Source organism: Poecilia latipinna, unplaced genomic scaffold (assembly GCF_001443285.1).
Source record: "Poecilia latipinna isolate Pla-1442-1.1 unplaced genomic scaffold, P_latipinna-1.0 Scaffold1298, whole genome shotgun sequence".
In the NCBI taxonomy this organism is placed as follows: domain Eukaryota; kingdom Metazoa; phylum Chordata; class Actinopteri; order Cyprinodontiformes; family Poeciliidae; genus Poecilia; species Poecilia latipinna.
Genome location: NW_015113914.1, coordinates 97,081 through 119,972, shown reverse-complemented (window position 1 = coordinate 119,972; position 22,892 = coordinate 97,081). Strand labels below are relative to the sequence as shown.

The 22,892-nt window shown below is 37.4% G+C and overlaps 1 protein-coding gene across 1 annotated transcript in view; it reads left to right on the top strand.

Annotated features, from left to right (window-relative positions):
- The window catches only part of LOC106961417 (protein TsetseEP), a 22,572-nt gene extending 3,965 nt beyond the window's left edge, over nucleotides 1-18,607 (top strand). Inside the window, exons 2-11 of the mRNA XM_015055145.1 lie at nucleotides 5,877-5,974; nucleotides 6,289-6,817; nucleotides 7,666-7,754; nucleotides 7,859-7,913; nucleotides 10,347-10,382; nucleotides 13,976-14,002; nucleotides 14,750-14,773; nucleotides 15,906-16,016; nucleotides 17,855-17,917; nucleotides 18,009-18,607. Coding sequence (XP_014910631.1) covers nucleotides 5,877-5,974; nucleotides 6,289-6,817; nucleotides 7,666-7,754; nucleotides 7,859-7,913; nucleotides 10,347-10,382; nucleotides 13,976-14,002; nucleotides 14,750-14,773; nucleotides 15,906-16,016; nucleotides 17,855-17,917; nucleotides 18,009-18,055 — 1,079 coding nt within the window. The 3' untranslated portion in view covers nucleotides 18,056-18,607. The remainder of the gene's footprint in view (nucleotides 1-5,876; nucleotides 5,975-6,288; nucleotides 6,818-7,665; nucleotides 7,755-7,858; nucleotides 7,914-10,346; nucleotides 10,383-13,975; nucleotides 14,003-14,749; nucleotides 14,774-15,905; nucleotides 16,017-17,854; nucleotides 17,918-18,008) is intronic.
- The last annotated feature ends 4,285 nt before the right edge of the window (nucleotides 18,608-22,892 follow it).

Below are 22,892 nucleotides of genomic sequence, written 5' to 3'. Positions count from 1 at the left end.
GTTTTCCCCCCCCCCTTTTTTCTGTGCTTAACTAACCACTTCATCCCCATGTCCTGTGTTTTTTTTTTTTTTTTTTTTTTTTTTGCTTTTTTGCTTTTGTTCCAGGTGTCTTTTATTTGTCGTTTTTTTGTCTGTCTCCCCTCTTCCTTCCCCTTCAGCTGGTTTGTAAGCTCCCCCCCTTTTTTTTTTTTTTTTGCCTGCAGTGCATGCAATGATTTCAGATTGCTCAAATGCGCAATAAAACTCACATGGAGAGAAGGGGAATGGTTGAGGAAAAACACATAAACTGAGGGAAAAGCAAGGGGAGGTGTTGGAAGAAGATGAAGGATAAATGCTTGAGCTGATTGAGAGGGAAAATAGAGAGAGAGACACAATGAAGGAGAAGTAAGGGCCACGCTATCATTATGCAAACAAATTCAGTTGAACGTTTGGTGTTTGGAGGTGAGGTGGTAATCTCACTCTACCGTTTCATTTTTTTCATACTAGACAAACCGCCAGGGAGAAAGCACCTTTAAATGTATACACGCGCACACACAATTTTTTTTTCTTCTCTCTCTGTAAACCACTCTGAGATAGTGTAAGCTCACTGTGAACTCAGTGGACTTTGGTGCACTGGGACCCTGAAAGTCTCCCCAGGCATGTTTCACTGACATGCACGTGTGCAAGAGAAATCAGTTTATCAGTTTACAAGATGAAGTGTGGGGTCAGTTGTGTGCATGTGGACATCATTTACGGTGTGTGTTAAGCTATAGAAGGGAGGAATAGGGAGTGTTCGGTAACCAGATCCAGTTCCAGCTGTAGACAACACCCAACACACACAACTAGTTTCAGCGCCGTCCGTTCCTCCCGGGCCCTTTGTGTTTCTACGTCTGTGTGTGTAACTCTGAGAGGGTGGGGTGCACTGCAACTTTTATGTACAGAACATGTGAGAGTATGGGAGAGCTCCATGCGTTTTGTGCGTGAATAAGCAAACCATTTGTGTCTGAAAGGCAAATGAAAAGGGTGTGAGGTGTGCCAGGTGTGTGTGTATTGTGAGTGCGCCAACTTGTCTGTGTTTACACCTTCAACTGCCAACGCATAAATCATCCCTTTGTGGGTTAAGCGCTCACACACATGCACACACATATTCTCTCCCTTATGGGTGCGTTAAGGTGTTATGATTGGAGTAAACAGAACACTGTTCACAAAACAATGGTTTGGAGAAGCTCTCATATCATCGGACACATGTGCACAAAAAGTTGCGCGGTTAGGACACAAACGTGAGATCATTCACTTTCACTCAGGTGATCTCACACAATCGTTGCGGAAACCAGAAGAGTCAAAAGATAAAATTCCTTTCATTGCTCCAATAGTTCTGTTCGCACACGGCCGAGCTAAAGCTGATAAATGATTGGTTTCCAAGCTTTATATAACTAGCACCACCTCAGTAAATACCAGGCTTGCCAGAGTCCGCCATCTTGTCAGAAGTTTTAAAGCGATCGCAAACCGTCTGGACTGCCTAGTTCATTACGTTAGCTTGAAATAAAAAAATAAAAAAGAAAGAAAGGCAAAAAAAGCAATACCTTTTAACAAAAGTGTAATTGTAAGTTGTAATTAAAAGTCTGAAATTTTTCACCAATATAAAAATGATGACGGCAGCTTATTTGGAATCCCGATGATTTGTGTCTTGTATATCACATAGACATATAAAACTTAATTCAGTGACCAGTAAAATTGGTCAGTTAGCTTTGATGTTATTCCTTCAAACAAAGTTCTGACATCACCAATAAAAGCACAGCACATGCAGCCACCAGGAATTGTTCTCATTATTCTCATGAAATTTCTTTGCATTTATCTTGAAAATAATTATTACCCAAACTGAGTCATACATCAACCCCAAGGTCAAAATCTTGTATGGTGGTTGTGTATATAAAATTAGATATAAGAGAAATGTGATTAAATTGGATTTGATGTGATTGATTTGGTATAATATGCAACTCCACTTTTTTAAACTTTGCCCAATTTTAATCCTAAATAGTTTCAAATGTCTTGAACGTGTCTAGTATTTTGTAAAAAAAAAAAATGCAAGCAGCAACATGGAAATTTAGCAGAATTCAGTAAAGTTGTTTTATCAATATTACAAATGCTGCTGGAGTCCTTTTCCTTGACAAATTACTATACAGTTTTTATTCATGTTAGGTAAACCTGTGACACCTTGTTCATTTTTGAAATAGCTACCAACCATTTTCAACCCTGACAAAGAAAAGTAAAAAGGAATGACTGGCACTCACTGTCAAATTTTTACTAGTAGGCTGCATTGTTATGCAGTTGTTGGTACAACTGACTTGCAGCAAAACTTCTGGGTTCGAATCCCAGCTGGAGCTGTTGAGTGTGTATAAATGGGATCTTTTCATGTACTGTTTCCTTTATTTTTAATGTACATTGAACACTTTAAATTGCTGTTACCAGTGCATAGTTGTCTCCCGATGTTCCCTGTGACTGAATACATAGTCATAGTATGTAACCCAATGTCTTCTTTGCTCTTTGTAGCCGAAAGGACAATGAGATATATCAATTAACAAGATGGTGTACTATCTAATAAAGCCGCTCATTGTCTCAAATTAGAGCTTTCTGGCTGCAGTTGTAACTGTCAAATGTTTCAAAAAAAAATGTGTAAGAAAGACGGACTTGTGTTTATTTGAACAAAGCATTTGCCAGTTGTAAAGAACTCACAGTGTACTTGACCATGTGTGAGGATCACATGGTCAAATACACTATCAGTATGTACGAATCACATGGTTTCAGTTAGGAGTTATTCCCTCAGGGACCTTTTTGCCGTTCGCAGTTACATACAATAGCATGCAGTCATGTTGGAGACTAAGATGACTCACCAGCCTCAGGGGGAAGTTGTGGCAATGAAAAAGAGAGAGTTAGGACTTTGTGAGTAAGAAAGGGAATGAAGAAAGCGGAGTAAGAGACTCTAAGAAGAAGCAGGAGAAAAAGGAGGGAGAGGAAGTTTAACTGCTGGGGTAACAGAAAACAGGACACTCTTTATTAAAAGTGTGAGTAGACGTCAACATGAAGCTTCCCTTGTGTGCAAATGGGATTGTTTGTTCTATTACTGGGGGGAACAGACAAGAAGAAGCCTGACCAGTTTATATTCATGCACGAGTTGTATTTCCGCATGTTAAGGTGGTAAGGGCGGCTGAATGAGGTAGTGGTAAACTGATAAGTGAGAACAGAATGTTCAGTGGAGCTACAGAAGAAGTTTACATCCAGGAGTAGCTTCCCTCCCTGTGCATGTACAGGCTTACACTCACTAAAGAGTTAGAGCGCTTACATGAAATCCACCAAACCTCCCACTCATATGCATGCAAGCTCTAACCTGTGAGATAAAGTCGGGACTCATGTAGTGTTTGAGAAATTAGAAACAAGGGTTGTCATTGCTGGATAAAGATGAGCACTTTTTTTTTTTTTTTGAATAATGTATAGGTTATGTTTTCAGTGCTTTATCACTAGCATTTGAAATGCCGAGGCTCATCAAATTCAACCAAGTGCGCCGCAATTCATCTTTGATTAAGACAGCAATTTCCAAAGAAATAATGAGGAAACTGAAACAACCACAGTGCCACACCCATGCACACATGTGCATACAGTGTGATTCATTAGGGGCTGTGATTAATGTTTAGCTTGGATGCAGAGCTGATAGCGTGGCTTTGGGCTCACAAAGTAAAAAGGAAGCATCAGAAACTCTTTCGTAAATGAGTGAAATGAATGTATGCAGGTTTGTTTATAGCTTGTATGTACGTGTTCAAATAAACTGAATTTCTAAGAATTTTGAGTTGTTCCCACCGAATCCATGCTAGAATGACAAGAGCCAGGGTGTCATCAGTGCATCTCCCCTCCAGTTGATTTACGGTGCGATAGAGATACTTCAGATATTGTTCATGCTGGTCTCCCTCAAGGCATCACTGACTCTTATGGAATCTGACTTGGCAGGTGGAGGAATCTTTTGAAAATTAACTTAGGAACGAACGCAGTAAATACAGGAAGAGGATATTTTTATATCACCCTAAAGAAAGGTTTTAGGGTATATAGCTCCTATTTTCTTTTGTCTCCTCCTTCTATCATAGTGTTTCCCATGTATAGTCTAGCTTGGAGAATAACGTTATTACCTGGCAATGTAGTTATGAAATACATTATATTGTGATGATAAGACAAGATTATAGCTGTATATTTTAGAAAAATGACACATAAAAAGTGCAGCCCTATTATTTCTAACAGCCCACACCAATGGAGTCAATACTCTAAGGGCCAGCAATCTGTCTTTGACATCGGCACATCCAGTGTGTTAAAGGAACTAGCCAGGCCAGGCCGAGGTTTCATGCAGCAGAATTTGATTTATTGTCCCTTTTCCTGTTAAAACTACCTCTAACAGTGTTTCAGTACGGATTTGGTGAAATTTGCGGTGAACCAGATCCTTTGTGAGTTTCTCCAAATCCAGTTAGCTTAGTCCGACTCTGTTTCTTCAAATGCAAGCTGACAATGCAATGACTAAGAGGAAAGAATAAACACAGCAAAACAAACATATGCCACAATTGTTGTATTTGTGTTGAAGCTGAGGCCTAGTTCTTAGGTGGTCCAAATGTCTTTCTATTTTGTGGTTTTAAAAGTAGCATGGCATTTCCAGAAATGTAAATCCACCTTCTTTCTATGAAATTTGAATCAGTTTGACTATTTTAGAAGTCATCAGATGATGTCCAGATTCAATGAAAAGACAAAGAAATACCCTTTTGTTTAGCTGCGATGGAAAGCAATTTAGCTCATCCTGACTTGGATGTTGTTAGAGGCTAGCAGTTAGCCAGCTATGGTTTTCTCTCAGGGCTCTACAAATTGTTTACATTTTGTCTGCTAATCTATTATTTATATTTAGTTTTGTTCAGAAATAACTGCAATGTAGGCAACTTCAACATGGTGGGGTTAGGGTTGTGATGTGACTGTGTATATTTCGCAGCAACCACCTAAGAACTGCTTCCTTTATTCTTACAGAGGATTAAACATAAATACAAAAAGCATGTAAAGTTTTAAGCATCTTCATCTCCATTACTCAAAATAGACGCTCATACTTATTAAGAGTTTCTTGTTCGCAGCAACTGGTGCGGCTTTGACTTGAAAATTTGTGGAATTTTAACAAAATATCATTAGTAACCACTTCAATTATTGTAAAGCGGAAAAGTACTGCTGGGGTGACTCAGCCTCAGGTTACATGTGAAATCAGCTGAGCAAAGACAAATAAAAACTAAACGGTGTTTGTTGCTTTAGCTACTCACACGAAACAGGGGAATGTCACAAATCTGACTCCAGCCCACACACGCACACACACACAGTCGCACAACAAAGAAGAAGTGTTCTCATTAGTGCAAAGCTGCAACAGCTGTCCTGAGGTTGAGACTTTCGTTGAGTGCTGCCTGGGGTCAGATGAGATCGAAGTGCATGTCATCCACTTCAGAGCTGAGTGTTAACATCGTGGATCAGTGAGGACGGGGTGTGGCCCTGGATCTGCGTGCGTTCTCACAGACCTTGAGGAATCGTCCCAGTGTTTCCACAGTCATCACCATGAAGTTTCGTTAGCACTGCTTTAAACTGAACACAGGTTTTCTCATTCAATAACAAATAGAGTATTGATCAGTGATGGGAATCTTTTCAGGGATTTACCCACTGAAAGAATTCAGAGGCAATTCAAGCTTTTTGAGACTTGAGCGGCCAGATCTGTCTAATTTCACCAGTTTTTCTTTTAAAGCGGAAGAGTTGGACCTTTCGCTCAAACATGTCAGTATATAATGTAAAAGTCTAATGTTTTTCTGTTGCTTTCTTTTTATTCACATGACTTCATCCAGATGAGGGAGACGTAACGGTTGCTCCAGAGACGGAAGACACGGCAACAGAACCAGTAGATCTAGCGGTTGATGGAGAAGCTGATGGCGCAGCAGAGACGGTGAGGAAAACAAAATGCTTCCCTTCAGTTTGATTTGCTTGTTTCTAATGTGTACAAGGTGTTACCTTAAAATCACAGACTAAAAAGCTATCCTTTTAATATATGTAAGTGAAAATTTGAAAGCTGAGCATGAGAGGTAATGACATAAGTAGAAGCTGATTTTTTGTTAAGTTTTGTGGAATTAATGATGTACAAGTTGATTCTTCATTAATTTTTGTGCCTCACTATAAAGTGTACCACATCCTTATTCTGCACTAATAACTACAAACACTCTCAAACTTCAATTGTGTTAAAAAAAAATCTGTTAAATACAGGAAGTACCAGAAACAGAAGGTGAATTAGACACAGCAACTGACCCTGCACTAACGTCAGAGCCTGAACCAGCGGCTGACCCTGACCCAGCAGCTGACCCTGACCCAGCAGCTGACCCTGTGCCAACGTCAGAGTCTGAACCAGCGGCTGACCCTGACCCAGCAGCTGACCCTGCGCCAACGTCAGAGCCTGAATCAGCAGCTGACCCTGACCCAGCAGCTGATTCTGAGCCGACGGCAGAGCCTGAACCAGCAGCTGACCCTGACCCAGCGGCTGATTCTGAGCCGACGGCAGAGCCTGAACCAGCAGCTGACCCTGACCCAGCGGCTGACCCTGAGCCAACGGCAGCGCCTGATCAAGAAGATGACCCTGAGCTACCGGCTACAGCTGAGAATGACGGTGTCGTAGAGTCAGAGACATCTACAGCACCGTCTGCAGAAGACGGCTCAGGAGGAGTTGCACCTGCTGTTGGTGCAGAACCTGCACCTTCCACAGTGGCTGCTGAAATTGAACCATCTCCCACACCACAAGGTAATTTAGAAAATAATTATTTATTTGTGCTTATTTTAGATTAATCTTGTCAATTCAACGTTTACCTATATTCTCATAGTCCACTTTATTAACTGTGATAATAAAATGAAAACATTCCTCAAAGATTTCGGTCAATGTTAAGATAATTGCGTCACACAGTTGCTGCAGATTTACCTGCTGTGCACCCAAAAGGCTCTACTAGCCTGAGAGCTGGTCACAGTTGAAGAGTGGAGCAAACTCAGTCAGTGTGATGGTCCAAAAACCTGCAAAAATACGCAGGCAGGCTGAGGTCTTTAAATGATGCTCAAGTCGTAGCTAGGGACACGCAGTGTGGAACTAAATATCCCCCCAACCACTAAACCACCACCAACAACATGAATTGTAAAGACAAGACAGATTGGATTGTGTGCTTAGGTGACAGAAGTGGAATCTGGTGTGATGTTTTCTGCTTCCTCTAAATATGTTTGATTATCTGAAAATGTTATTCTGTGTACTTTTTTTTAACTAGATGTCTAAATGCTTTGCATTGAGTTGCTGCCATTTTATTGACTGATTCACTATTTGTATAAAAAAGCAATTGAACTGGGGTACGTGTTCAACTAGTGTATGTCATATTACATTAATAGTACTACACTAATCCTTTCTGAATATTATCACTGTAAAATATTTGTAAAATCTAATTTCTTGAAGCAGAGCCATGGGGGTAATGAACTTTTGTGAAGCTGATATTATTTTTATGATACAGTATCTTCACTGAGAGTTGGCAGTGACTATTTTTTTTTCTGTACACTGTAATAATGTAGAATTAGGCAAGCTATTTCATGTCCTGCCTCTCTTTGTATTGCCAGTTCACTCAGATGATGATGATAATGTGGAAGAGCCTGAAAAAACAACTCCTGTACCTGAGGTTGCTGACCCAACTACTGCACCCTCTAAGGTCAGTGCTTGTAATGTGAAGACTTTAAAAACCATTTAGTAAACGTTTGCTTTGACACATCTCGTTTCTGCTGGTTTATGTGTGTTGTGGTTTATTTTCAATAGCCTGAAGAGAGGGTCAGAGAGGGAAGAAAACATATTCCACAGATCGACGAAACAAGTAAGAACTTATGTGAAACAGAAAATTAATTAAGATGCAACATTTAAATCCTGCTTGCAATAACTGATGCAAAAGCATTGATGATGAGCGTTTTCACTTTTTATAATGCCGTAAATGGCAGTGTGCTCAATGGGATTACATATGACATGGCGTTGTGCTTAATTATCAAGTGAAAGATAAAAGATGCAAAGTTTTCAGCATCTTTCGCCAACCATAAAAACATGAAAGGTGTGATTCACATTTGTATTCAGGGCTGGTGTGGACAACCATGATACATAATGCTCCTACCACCATGTTTTACCATTGCAGTATTAGTTTAAACTATACAGGGTTTTTAAAAGTTGGCAACATTCTGGTGTCATCTTCCTCAAGCCCGTTTTTTTTTTTTTTCCCTAATGAAAATATTTGTATTTGGATGTAGTTACACATATAGAAGGAAGAATTTTGGGGATTTGATCTGTTAAAGGAATTAAACAAGAGTACACGTTTTTCCTTTCACTTCACTCTTATGTGCTACTTTGTGTTTATGCTTATTGCATAAAATCCAACAAAAAGCTTGATGGCTGTGACAAAAATGTGAAAATGGTATATGGCGGGCTATATGACGAGCTCTTGGTATGATGCAAGTATATTCTTACAACAAGCAAATGAACTAACCGGCAGGGTCAGCTTAATGCTTTCTTTTTATTCATTTAGAAAGAGAGCAGACCCTTTCAAAAGACACAGACACATTGGTGATTTGATTCAAAATCAATTTAAGACAAATTTTATACAGCAAACCATGCAGTCTTTAGAAAACAACCACATTTGTAGTGGAAAAGTGGCTTCCCTCATGGAGTGTGCACAGTAGAGCGCCAATGGAATAAAAATCTTAATGTTTGTACCATCAATCTGGTAATCAACCTGGGTATATTGGCTCTTGTATGACTTTTATCTAGCAAAAAAGGACATGGTGCAGAAAGATCTGAACACAGATGATTCTGAGGTCTTACTTTGTGATCTCTCGATGCTGTGAAACTGTCCAGACTTGTTTATACAGCTGCCGTCTCTCATTTTATGGCGGTTGAACAGGGAAAGAACCTATTCAGTAAATGTGCCATAAAATCACACGAAATAAAAAAAACAACACACCCCTCGTCTTAGACCGCCTTGAAAAGTTGCCCGCCTAATGATATTCCCGTGTTATTTTCTTTTGGGGGGGGGCAGCTTAATACCTCAAAAAATACTATTTGTGAATTTTATGGAAGCAGATTAAACAGGCAAAAAAAAAAAAAAAAACAAAGAAACGTTAAAACATTCCTAAAACCAATTGTATTTGCTTAAGACAGCAGACAACTTTGATCTCTATAGAATAATGTCTCCATAATGCCTATTTGAGCCATTTCATGCCACTGTATACATATGACTGTTCAAATTTTCACTTTGTTTCACACATATATCACCAATTCAGCCACAACTGATGTCAGTGGAAACGAGGTCTGTTGTTTCCCACAGTAATTTTCTTCTGGCAAAATGCTGCAGTTTCCATTACTTACTTTTTCCATGTCTTGCAAGACACTCACCTTTCCAGATAGTTGTCAGTCAGCATCCTGTTTGATGCAGACTGTTTGCTGCTGCTTGATCCATATGTGACAAAGGATTGGCAGATCTTGTTGTAAATTGGTTATTCTGGGAGGGAACATTTTTACAAAGGAGTTTCTTGGTAACTGTTAGGCTCAGATTAGAAATTCCACAGCAAATTAAACAAGTCGGTTCAGTTCCAGTGTATACTGATGTTGGAGGATCAGTTTTTTTTTATTTTTTATTTTTTATTGAATTAGTGCCTTTATGCCGCTTGTAGATACAGGCATTTGTATTACAAGCTTAATTCAAATAAAATTAAAAAATACTTTTTTTTTTTTTATCCCCAAGGAAAAGTGGCACAACAACCAACAAGAAATGTGATTCATCAATAAAATATGTTTGTTGTGTTTGCTGCTATAAAATTCTCTCTTGAACAATTTTTGAGTGAAAATAGAACAAATAAATCAGAAAAAAAAATATTTCCTTCAATCATATTTTTTGTTTCAGCTGTTATGTTATTTTTTTATTTTTTTTTTATTTATTTTTTTTATTGTTATGTTGTGTTTTAATGTACAGCACTTTGTATCAGCTGTGGTTGTTTTAAAGTGCTTTATAAATACAGTTGGTATGGTATGGTATGGTTTCATTACCTTGCAGTAATCTGTTCGCTTTCTACTTTTATACTTATGTAGATATACACCTATACTTTGATATTTACATGGGTTGATTAATTAATCTATAAAGTATTATCTTAATATTGTTTTTCATGTCATTTATAAATGATCTCATACAGAAAATTTATTTTAGTAATTTCTTGCTGCTTTTTTTTTATTTACCTGATATATTAATTTTTGTTGTCTTTTCCTACAGTTGTAAATGCGAATGTCCAACAGAATCTTAACCAAGGTAAATTTTGTTTAACTTTATTCATTCTAATTTGGTTTCTATTTTATTTTAACAGTCCTTTTGATATTAGTAACTCAATGGGGACATATTTGTGGAGGTTGGCCCTTAAAGCCTCACCTAAGCTGCAGAGATCAGGGAGAAATAATTGGATAGTCTCAAAGAATAGAACTTTTTTTTTTTTTATTGTTTGTTGTGCTTAAAGTGGAAGAGTAACTGTTTTATGTTGGGAGTTTAGAAGGAGTAAATTGAGATCAAAAGTGCGATTCACTTTGTGTGCAACAACAAAGCCCTTTTAAGTTTGTCAGGAAATATTTAAAGACATTTCAGATCTTTGTTTTGTTCTCGTTTGGTTGTTTTAAAAGAGCTCATGTCTTTGGTTAAATTGTTGTGTATAGAGTTATTGCACCTCACTAATTTCTGAAAAATTATGAGTAACAGATGTGCCGTTTTGCTTATATATACAGTTCCCAGGGATTGCATTTAAGGTGGGATTTTGACTCGCACACTTTTACCTCCCACATTTGGGTGTTGCCATTTGGTTGTTGAAGACACCTCCCAAATGATTTACACTGACTTTACAGCTGAGGGACCACTCTTTGTTCTCTACATTTCACTGTGGTGTTATTCTCTTTTCTTTTTCAAACGAAAGTGTTGATTTACGAAAGGCACAAGACTGTGGCGGTCTGATTCATGTATCAAATGTCAAGAAAAAACTTTATCACATGTATCAGTCATATAAAAGTAAAAACTGTTAAGAGATAAAAAGGTTTTATCAACAGCCTGCTAAAGCCCCGATTGTAGTTCTCCCTCCTCATCCGCATCTGTTACGTTGGTTGAGCCACACCCATATCCGTGAATTAAAACAACCATGGGATTTCCCCTAAGATAGAGTTAAGGCATCATTCGTGACAAATTATATCCTTTTATAAAAAACCTCACACAGTTAACACCCTTTCTGCTGAAATATCAGACTTGTTCTGTAGAAATGCGTCGGGCTTCCAGGGGTACTGGACTCAGGAGTTCTCCGATTTATATTATCTTAGTATATGATTCAACAAGGAAGCACTGACCTTAAAATGTGTTTGATAATCTCCTTATTTTAATTGTCATTTACAGGAAATTTGCTTCACTTGCAGTTTTTATATATTTATTTCATTTCAAACATTGTGTTCAACTCAGAAATGTATAGCAAAATGTATAGCACCTGGTCAAGGAAAGACATGGATCACGATAAAAATATTTTAGTTAGCCCAAGTGATCCGTAGATCACTGTTTTCATCAGGTGTATCGAGCTGCTAACTAAGAATATTCCATTACATTACTCAGTTGTAGCTAAAACAGTTATTGAAACCAATAAAAGAATAAAATGATGATGGTAAAGATATATTATCTTGTTTAGTTTTTATCTAGGTAGAATCTTATCTTATTTCTACAATAGTTTATATTGGTTTCCATGTTGATATAAGGCTTAGTGATGCAATTTTTTTTTATCGCAGAAGGTTATCTACACATTCAAATACAAGACGCTGTGAATGATATTCACTTGGACAAGCATGTTCCCATAATTAAGTTGTTTTTTATAGAGTGCAAAAAGAGAACTTGAAAGATAGATTATAGAGATTTCTCACCAGGATATCAATACAATGTTTGTCCAGAGACATTAATTGTCCACGCTGAAAAACAACAGAACTCTGCTCTTTGTATTTCATAAAAATAAATGTCATCATTGTGACTCTTCTTCTGACATTTTCATTATGTGCCGTGTGTTCGGCAACCCGCTCTAACAAAACTTGTAATTTTACCTGTCAGGGTGCACAATCAAGGCAACGTCGCGAAACACTCTGGGCTTCACATAAAGAGTCAAATTTACAGCACTCCACTTCATTGACAGGGCTCATAATAAGCTCTGATTTATTTCAATTTTCCTTACCTGGATGTTGCTATGAAAGACGGGCTTCCCCGTAGTAAGAAATATTTTTGCATTTTTGTATTGTAATATAGCGTGTGCTTTGAGATCTTGTTACAGTGGAATAAATAATGGAATAAAAAGTTAATAAAAGTCACATTAAAAATGATGCCAATGCCAACATACAGTCACTCATGGCAGTGGCTGGCCGTGAATTTAGTACCTGGTCCCGCAGAGGGACTTTACCGATTTAATCCGCCATTATCACGCTACAAGTACACAAGCCACCAATAAACTCAATATAACAAGATCTGGTCTTACAGAGGTTTGTTCAGCCCTGTCATCAACATCAGTACTGAGTGAATGGATGTCAAGCGTCCTGCTCTAAATGCGTTATTCAGACCAGGTATTTAAATACGTCCTGAGTGACCACAAGGATCCTAACTGTGCTGTTTGCAAATAAACACACAAAAACAGCTAAGACGTCATTATGGAGATTTTCTTCTGATATGTTATTTTTATATGATCAGGATGTTTATGAGAGGCGTGCAGAGAGATGGAGGAAGGTGGGGAGTGAATGAGACGGCGATACATAAATTACACAGCAGTGTTTATCTAGGGCTTTTCCTCGATGGCTTGATATATCCTGTTATATATACTGTTTTACTTCCCTGACCTAACATCTTGCAGCCATGATGTAATGCTGGAAAATTTTAGTCCTCATTCAAATATTCTTTTCCAAAGATATTTACGTTGCAGCCTTGTCAAACTGGATGTCATTTAAGTCAAATGGATAAGTTCAGAAATCCAAAGAAGACCCTGTAACCACAGTGTTTGACAGTAATGTGGCCAACATGAAAATATTCAGGGTGTACCTACGTACTTTTGCAAGACACTAAGCCCGAGATGCATTTAAAATGCTTTTACAGCACAGATGTTTGAATTTCCTGAATTCTGCTCATCATGACGTGTCTCTGATTTGAATAAGTTGAATCACTTGTCACACTTGGCAGTTTGACTGCAGTGCATTAAGTAGAGATTTTCTCAGCATTTACTCCGTACTGCCCACATGAAAGCAGACTCCCTCTAATCACTACAATCATGGATTTTGTTGTGAAAGAGTTCTTCTTCAGCAGCTTTGTCAAGTTGAAGCAGGCTGGCAGTGGCCATGATGTAACAGACACATTCGGGCAAGCAGAGCAGATGGTGATCACGGACCTGTTGGTACACAGATCACTTAGATCAAAGATTGCCAAAAGGAGTTTGCATCTGATAGGTTATCTCTGTGATGATACCAACACATGTGTAAGTGTACTCAAGTCACACTAGAATTAACTTTTTTGTGGACATGATTGTGCATGTTGTAATCTGTTTGAGGATCTTTTAGCGTGGTTCTTCTCAGTTTTGCACTTTTAGCGTCACGATGGTGTACACGTGTAATGATTAGCTTAGTTGATGGCTATCATATCTTCCATGTCAAAATTATTGCTTTAAAGATCTGTTCCCTAAACAGTTAAGGCAGAAACGCAAGTGCTTAATACTCCTGAAGTATAATCTGCCACAAAGAGATTAAACTTAATCCTTCTTCTCGTTTTTTTCTCTTACATGTACTGCCAAGCCACTTCACTAATGCTTTTTCCCCCTGCTTTTTCAAATTTCATATTCTCCTGTCTTTTTTTTCTTTTAGCTCCAAAGGCTGATGCCAGTTCAGAAGGTAAGTTTTTTTTTTGTTTGTTTGTTTTTTGTTTCTTTCTGTTCATCATCAAAATATTTATGACTGCAAAAATGTTATTGTATTGCACCAGGTCCAGCTCATATTCTTTAAATCAGAAGAAAAAACAGTGGGGCTTATGTAGATCTGAAACTTGGTGAAACAGGATATTACTAGCATACCTTTTACAAGACAAACGGAATAGAAAAATCCATGCAAAAGTTTGTAGTTTGTGTCTGATGATACATCTTAGCATTGTGTTTCTTTGTTCAGGAATACAATGCCATACTCTTTTAAATAATTAAAACCTTGACTATTGAAAGTGTAGTACAAAAAATGAAATCATAATGAGTCTTGTAGCTTTTTTTCCAATACATTATTTTATACTTTTTCACTTGAACTCAGACACAATCTGGAGACTTTGCTGTGCTAATCTTTTATTGTGTGGCCACTGCGTTATGCTTTAATGCCCAAGTTTAGATTTCAAAGTGTACCATCATTACTCCTTTGGCTGCATTCTTTGTCGATTGTGTCTTTGTTTTTTGGGGGGAAGGGCGATGGTGACGGTAATGAAAATAACTACAGCATAAACTAAAATGTAAGACGAGAAGACTTGAAAGGGATCTTTGTACACTGCCTTATGTTATGTCTATAACTCAAATAAATCAAAGGTGATGCAAATTAGGTGTTGTTAGTGCAACATCTATGTTATTTTCTAATGTTTGTTAATTTTGTTTATTTTCCTTCCAGATCCAGAAGCTCCCAAGCCTAAAGGTGTGTTATCTCTCTTCTGTGTTCTGGTTACACTACATTCTCCCACCCTCTCAGGCTCTTCCCCAAACATACATGCAGCATAAGATTTGCTCTGCTTATTTGTGTTATGTGTTGGCCTTAGCTGGTTTGTGCTTCCCACATCACATTTTCAAAACCTCCTCTTTAAACTGTGGAGATTAAGTATGTTTGCACCATTGTGAACAATGACTAGAAGCAACAGTCACAGAAGCAGAAACAAAATGTTAAGGAGTGCTATAGTTATTTCTTCTTATTGTTATTATTACTTCATTTTCTGAAAGACTAATCGTGGCTTAAACTCAAAGCATGGATTTGCTGCCGTCTTCTTTTCAAAATCATTTCCTTTCACTGTGTTTCTTTACCTTTGGTGTGCTGCTCTTTCTCACATGCATGTTCATGCATGTCTGACATTCACTTCCTTCTACTGACTCACTACAGTCTCCTGTTTCATCCCACCCCCCCTAATTATGTTGACTCATTCTCTTTTTTCAACGTTTATTGCAGTTCACTGACTCACTCCTCTCGCCCGTTTTTCTCACCTTTTCCTGTTGCTGCAGTTTATAGTTTATTCAGGTGTGCATATGACGTTGACTCCACTTTTATATTCCATCAATCAACTTCCTCTTCAGTCCTCATGTCACGTGTCGGGTCATCTCAGTGTATCTTGCCATTATTACTCTCTGTTGAATGAAAAGCAACCCCCGGTACAAAACAGCCCTTGTTTTCATTTTTGAAATACGTCGAGGTGAAAAACTGTGTGGTATGCCAAGCAGCAATGCAGATACATTCCATTCGTATGATGTGGTAAATTGATGTTATATGCAGTAAGTTATGTTAATAACTGACTGAAAACAGGTAATTTAAGCAAAGTTGTTGCTGAGTAAATTATTGGGTGCAGCAGTTCTAAGCAGACAATCGTCTTTACTTATTTGTGCTATTTATATTAGTTGAGGCAGTGGCGTTACGTAGCTGTATGCTTGCACAAAGGGCAAAAAACTACCCAGCCTGGTTTAATTCCAAATGAATGTGAACATGTTATTGGCATTTCAAGTGTTTTCGTCTTCTTCTTTTATTATTTCTTTAATAATTAGTTTTATTTTATTTCTGTGTGCAGGCTCTACACATTTAGCAGCAATCCTGTCTGGAATCATTGCGTCTGCAGTGGGAGCAGTCTGTGGGTACTTTTCCTATCAGAAGAGGAATTTGTGCTTCAAAAAAGGTCAAGGTAGGTTTGAGAAATGGGTTTCTTTGTAATACAGCAAGTACAGAAATTACAGCTGTTAATGATTTCTACTACCAAATACAATGAATTAAGCTTTCCTAAAACCAGACATTTTGAGATATTTGATGAACTACAACACAAATGTCTTCTTCAATTTTCAGATCTGTGTCAAATTTACAGTGTTAAAGCGTACTGTGAACGGTTTAAAAATTTCTTACATTATACCTGCTGACATTAACTCTGTCCAATTTGACTGAACTTGAGCTCTGCTTTAATAAGAAGAGGAGAAAATAAAATAATGTTGTTGTCTTAAGTGATTGGAAATGTAGCCAAGAACCCGATACATGCCACGCTGCAAATGCAGAGAAAAATGGTTTTCAAACTATCTAATCAGTACGTTTAATTCAATGTGCACGTCACAATGATGTGAGTTTTATTTTCCTTCCTCTTTACAATTTTTGAGTCCTTTGTGTTGATCACTCACATAAAATTCCATTAAGATATATTTAGCTTGGTGGTTTTTACATGACAAAATGTAAAAACACTAATTTGTTAAAAAATACTTTTGCAAGACAGCGTATACTTATAGTACTACCAATTAGTGGTAGGATGCCACAGACGATTGAGCATCTTTGATTGAGATCAGAACTGACTGACTGTCTTAAATTGATCTCCTTCAAGCTCGTTTCTGGTCGAGAAGAAAGTGTTGTCTCAGGGTTTGTCTTTTAAACAAAAAAGCTGACCTTTCGAAGGTCAGCTGTCTGCAAAGACAGCAGGCTCAGCTTCACGTTTCACTGAGTGTTGGCAGTTACAATTAGCTCACATACATCCTGCATCCCAGTATCGCCTCTTCAGCAAAGTTTAAATTTACAGTAAACACAAACTGTTCTGCTTTAGCAACACATACAAAGAAGCAGATTTAGACCGTGTTTGGTATTGGCTGAATGTTTAGTTTAATTGCCAGTTAGTGTTAGTGGTTTCTATAGCAATCACATTTAGAAATGCTATCCTGGAAAGTCCCCCCTCCCAAAAACAAAAACCTTACTCTGGGGAGATTAATACATTATTGATATTCTTTTTTTCTTTTTTTTTTATATAAATTTGTAATCCTTACAATTCTGAACAGGAAAGACAAAGGAGTGAAGTTAATAAGAAGTTATGCATAATTCAACCCAATGCCTGCAGATAAAATCCAGTAGAGTTTTATAATTTACTCTTTAAGGAATACTAATATTATTTTACTTGTCGTATTCTCCTGTGTGCACTGTGGAACAGTGGGTGAAGCAGTCATCTTGCAGTCTTAAAGTTGTGGGTTTGATTCCATTTTCCTTCTCTCGCTCGTCCCTTGGGCGAGGCGCATAACCTCAAGTTGTTTCCCAATCTGCATATTGGAGAATGAATGTGTTTGTGATTGTGACTCTAAAGCCCTTTGAAAGACTGAAATGACAAGGGACGGGCTATACGAATTATGTCCAATTAACAACTGTGGTGTCCAATTCCAGTCCGTGAGAGTTACCGCACTGCAACTATTAGATGCATTCCTTTTCCAACACACCTGGATCAAATGAATGGCACATTTTCAGGCCTTTGCAGAGCTGAGTTACTGCTGGTGATGGAAAGTCAGCCTTTTGGTTCAGGCGTGTTGGAGCAGGGGTGCATGTACAAGGTAGTAGCAGTCGAGGGCTGGACTTGAACACTCCTGATTTACAATATTCTACAACTTTTTTTTTAATGGGCAGGAAAGTGATTAGTAAGCAACATGAAGTTTTATGATGCAGCGTTTCCTTTTCTTTTACTTGTTTGTTTCCTTTTAACTGACTTTATCACTCTTTTTCAATTAGAACCAGATCCCGAGAGTGGAGCAGACAAAGCAGCCGCAGCAGACGCTAAGTCGGAACCCCACGGTACGACTGAAACACTGATTAACACTCACCAGATGTAAGTAAATACAAGCATTCAGAACATTCAAACATTCAATTGTTTTATTTTATGCAGAGCAAAACACCCTGCTTGAAAACTCCGGTCAACAAACGTCTGACTAGCCCGGGCCAACTTCATTCAAGCAGAGGCAATCTCACTGTTAGGCTCTGCCCCGAAGAGCTAAATTACTGTGAGGCCTCAGAGCAGGCCTGTGTGTTTCTGATTGTGTAAGTGTGTGTTGGTCTGCGTGAGCTTGTGCGTGTGTATGCTTGTGTGTGTGTGTCTTCGTTCTTGTGTGGGGCAAAGGAGTTAGATAAAGATCTAGTGGTTTCTGGTCATTCCAACAAGGCAATTTATTAAAATGATCAATCAAAATCCAACTTTGTTTTTTTTGTCAAGTTGCCATCAAAGAGATTAAATCTCATATTAACTGTAACCGTAAAAATATCCCAACTCTGCAACATTTTTCTTTTATTTGAGATGGCTACTACATTGTTCTGGTAATTCAATATAATTCGCTCTCCGTGAGTGAAAAACCTCATTTAGAGAAACGGAGAGTGATATTGTACGTATTGAACTAGTACTTTTTTTTTTTTTGCATTTATTGAGCCAAACATATGATAATGAAAGTATACAAATGTCCTAAAGAAAGAAAAAAAAAATATATATATATATATAACATAAGTTATCTCTTGTAAAAGTGTAGAATAAGAGGACAAGAAGTGGCATGAATTACTATCACTGTACTTTGTGAATTTTGACATAGGAGAAGTGTTAGAGGATTTTATTCCTAGTTTTAGGGGAATGCCCTGATTTAGGTTATCATGTGCTTGGAATACCAACGGCATCACTGTAGTACCATGTTTTCTTTAGTTTGTCCTATTTGTTTTGTTTCTCTCTGGTGAAGGGACTCAGACTTTAATCTTGTTCAGTGACTGTTTCTCTGTCAGCTGAATAGATTAGTCGATGACATTTCTTATTGACATTTGAAATAGACAATAATCAGATACAGACAGTTCATATCCTTTGATTTTTTCTTTTAACCAAACAATAGAGCTTTGGCTATTGTTTTGTTTTTAGTCTAAACCTGCTATTTACTTCTCTACAATTTAACTAGTGTGTTAAAGTACATACAGTCAGGTTTTTAGGGAACTTCAGAAGTTCATTAGTTTTCTGGATTGTATTTTATGGAATCAGATTAAATGCAAGTCACACTATTTATGTTGCTTTGGGGACAATAACATATTGGTTGTTATGTGACAAAATATGAAAAGGTTCAAGAAGTATTATGACACAACAATCATTACTGTTTTTTTCCCCAATATTTTAAATTCACCTAAGTTTTATCCAAAAGACAAAGGGACATCTAACAATGAAAAAGTTAAAAAAAAAAAAAAAAAAAACTTAATGTAATTATGTATATGCATTCTCTGTTAGTTTTGTTTAGTTTTTTCTGTAGTATGTGTAGTTGAGATGCAGTGATTTCTTTGTTATAGTGCCTTTCACTATCACAGCGTGGCTTGGTAAATCTAAAGACACACAGAGAAGACGTATGGACTAATAATATCAAACAAGCGAATCACACGAAACAATAAAAGGAAGGTGCTGCATGCTGCTCAAAATTTAAACACAATGAATTTGAAGGTATGGTACACACAGGGTGATAACAGCAACAAACGGCATGCTTAAAACAGACCAGCTTTGTTTCTTCAACAAACAATTCCACCAACTTGATCTGATTTTATGTGCAAAGCTCTCCTCAGTGTGTGTCTCTTCATTGAAACAAGCCAGTTAGTGCTGTCAGTGATTTTGTATCATTCATAGACGGACAACATTCACCTGTGACCTTTATATGAATTTCTACCATCTTAGCAGTGGTGCCTCTGAGCCGACACTGATGGTTTTTTGAGTCAACTAGATTCCTGTGGTATTTTGTGATTTTTGTGAAAATGCCTCAGAAGACGCCGCGCTACTGCCTTTTTTTTTTTCCTGTCTCCTGCCACTGTAGCACAAATTAACTTCTAAATGTCTTTTCTTTTGCCTTGAAATTTTGTACTTTCTGTACTTCTTTTAAACAAAAATAATGTGGTTATACTGGTGGTATAGTGTCGCAATTCCTGAGGTGTTAGCTGTAAAGCACTACATAGCTGCAATACAGGACAGAGACTGTTGCTAACAGCCTAGCCTTGAGCTGAGAAATAGTCTGTGATGTCACATTAATTGTTTTTTATGAACTGTGGGCCGAACGCAAGTTTGAAGCTCTGCTAACTGCCGTCTTATTCTGTAACCACCGATAGACAATAGACAGTTTTATCTTGAGATGTTAAAGCAAGCGGATAATATGTCTGGCGTAGAGTGAAAATGCACAAACTACCCATTGTATAACAGTACAAGCTTTCTTAGATAGCCATTGATGCCTTTAAAACAGATTATCTTCCTTTAAGTGCAGCGCTCTCCCCCTTCTGTGCACATTCCACGGGGTGCTTTAAGATTCAGCAAAAGCACTCTGATGTAACTGCAGTGTAAATTCAGACTCATTTAATACGCAAGAGAATTCCTCAGTGCTAATCTGCTTTACACTTTTCCCCTAAAAGTCCCACAAAGGCACAATGTATCGGACTGCAGCATCCAAACCAGAATGTAAACCTTTGGGTCCTGAAGTGCACTTTCCAGATCAAACAAAAGGGCATCAAACATGACGCTAACCAGTGCTGCCTTATCATTTATATCATCTTGAATATTTCTGAGAGGGAAACAAAAGAACAGTGTCAACATCAACAGAAAGATGAGCAGAGATTTTGTTGTTTTGTTTTGTAAGAACATTCTCAATTGGAGAAGCACTTTCCTATCCTGTATACACATTGACTTATTAAATGCATTTAGACAAGTGTAAAGCGTTTCCTGTTAATTTAATATTCCATGTTGATATTTCATGTATGAACTGTCTTCTTCAATGTCATTCAAGCACTTGTGCTCGACCGGAGGTGTGTAAATAATGTTTGACAAGTCGATTAAAAACTTTTCGTGGGAGTTTCTGGTTGGTTTGTGTGTTTTGTCTTTTGTCTTTTTTTTTTTTTTTTCCTCCCCAACAGATTACCAGCAAAGATAAATGATAAGAAATACGTTTGAAAAAGAAAAAGAAAAAGACCACGTGATGTTTGGGAGAATCTCGATGATGGTCCATTTCTTTTGAAAGAACTTCTCCCTTTGCTGCACATCAGACTTTCACAAGCAACGGGCACGAGACGATGACAAAGCCCTTTGAATCACCTCTAGACTTTTGACCTGTCGCACCAATAAAGGAATAATAAAGGAGTAATCCATACCTGTCCATAAAACGTCATTTGAGTTAATCTCTACACTTAAAATTTGTCCCTGAAAAAAGGTTAAAGATAAAGGAGTTACAAATTACAAAGAACCTGATTTGCATACCATATATATATATATATATATATATATATATATATATATATATTAGAAAATTAACGAAGAAATTTTGTTAAGCTGTCAAAAAAGAAAAACAAAGCAAACAAAAAAAAAACACAGTCACTAACTGGATATACATGAGTGCTGTCATGGATATAAGAACATACTCCTTTCCTTTCTAGGATTTTATAGTTCCATTTTATAATACTGATTTTATTGTTGCTAAATAAATTGCATAACTTATCAACTGCATGTTTTATTTGCTCAGGTTATCAGTGTCTGATATAAAATTGCTTTTGGTGATCTGAAACATTTAAATGTGTCAAAAAGTGAGAAAAGGCTAAATTCGATAATATCGAGGCGTTGTGACGTGACAAAAAAAAAAAAAGAAAATGTTTTTAACTGTGAGCTCACACCACTATATGCACCTGCTCATAATAACAACCTCTATCAGGTTCTAGAACTATTTAAATCTAACCTGAATAGATCTGCTTTTATTACAAATAATTAAGGCTGAATCTTCTCTCACATGACTCATTGAATTAAAGAAGAAGGGTTCGGCTGTGTGTCTGTACAGAAACTGACTCATAAAGACAGATAAATCTCTCTTACAATAGACAAATTATACTAACAATTCCAATTCAAAATACACACTCATTTATTACAAAGATGAAGCAAAAATGGAAAAGCCAAGTACCTTACTGATTCAGCAAGATTTCAGAGGAAAAGAGTTTGTCCACCTCTGTAAAAACAATTTGCTGATTTGAAGCAAGCTAGCAGAATGCTAGGAAGGAAAGAAATCACTCATTGCCCATCTGAGAATGGTTCTGAGTCTATTTAGAAACATTTTAAAGTCCATCATTCTAAAGTCAGAAAGATTATTCAGAAATGGAAAACATTTGGGACAACTGCTAATCTTCTGAGGAGTGGCTGTTTTGCCAAATTCAACATCATTCCAGAGCATGCGATGCTCAGAAAAGATACAGAGAAAAGCTCTATCCGAGACTCCAGACTCTAAACATGGTTATACAATCTAATTTTAAGGACAAGATTATTTTACCATGGGTTGATAAGGACAAACCCTTGAACTGTCTGTCAGCTGTTGGATGTCCCTTAACTTAATTGTTATTTCATTTTTATAGGTCTCAGCAGGACTTTTGATTAGAAAATTATTGCCTGACAATGTGGACCTTCTTGGAAACCTATCGTAATGTTGCTAAGGCAATGCACCCCAAGGACAATAATGGTAAAAATTGATCCGCGCATACAAACGCTTTATGACTAAGGCTTTGCAAAGCCAATATAATCCTGTGCACAAACTCTTGTGGAAAGATTTATTGATGCAAAGTTTCTACTTGTGAATGAGTGTTTCTTCTTGTTATTTACAGTGCCTTCGAGATGTCAAAAAGTTTATAGAACTCATGAGGAATAATTAAAAAAAAGAGCCAGGAAGAGATCTAAATGAAAGAGTTGGAATGTCAAGTATTTTAGATGGAAAGACACACGTCAAGTGCAGGTTCTGTGAATGATTTA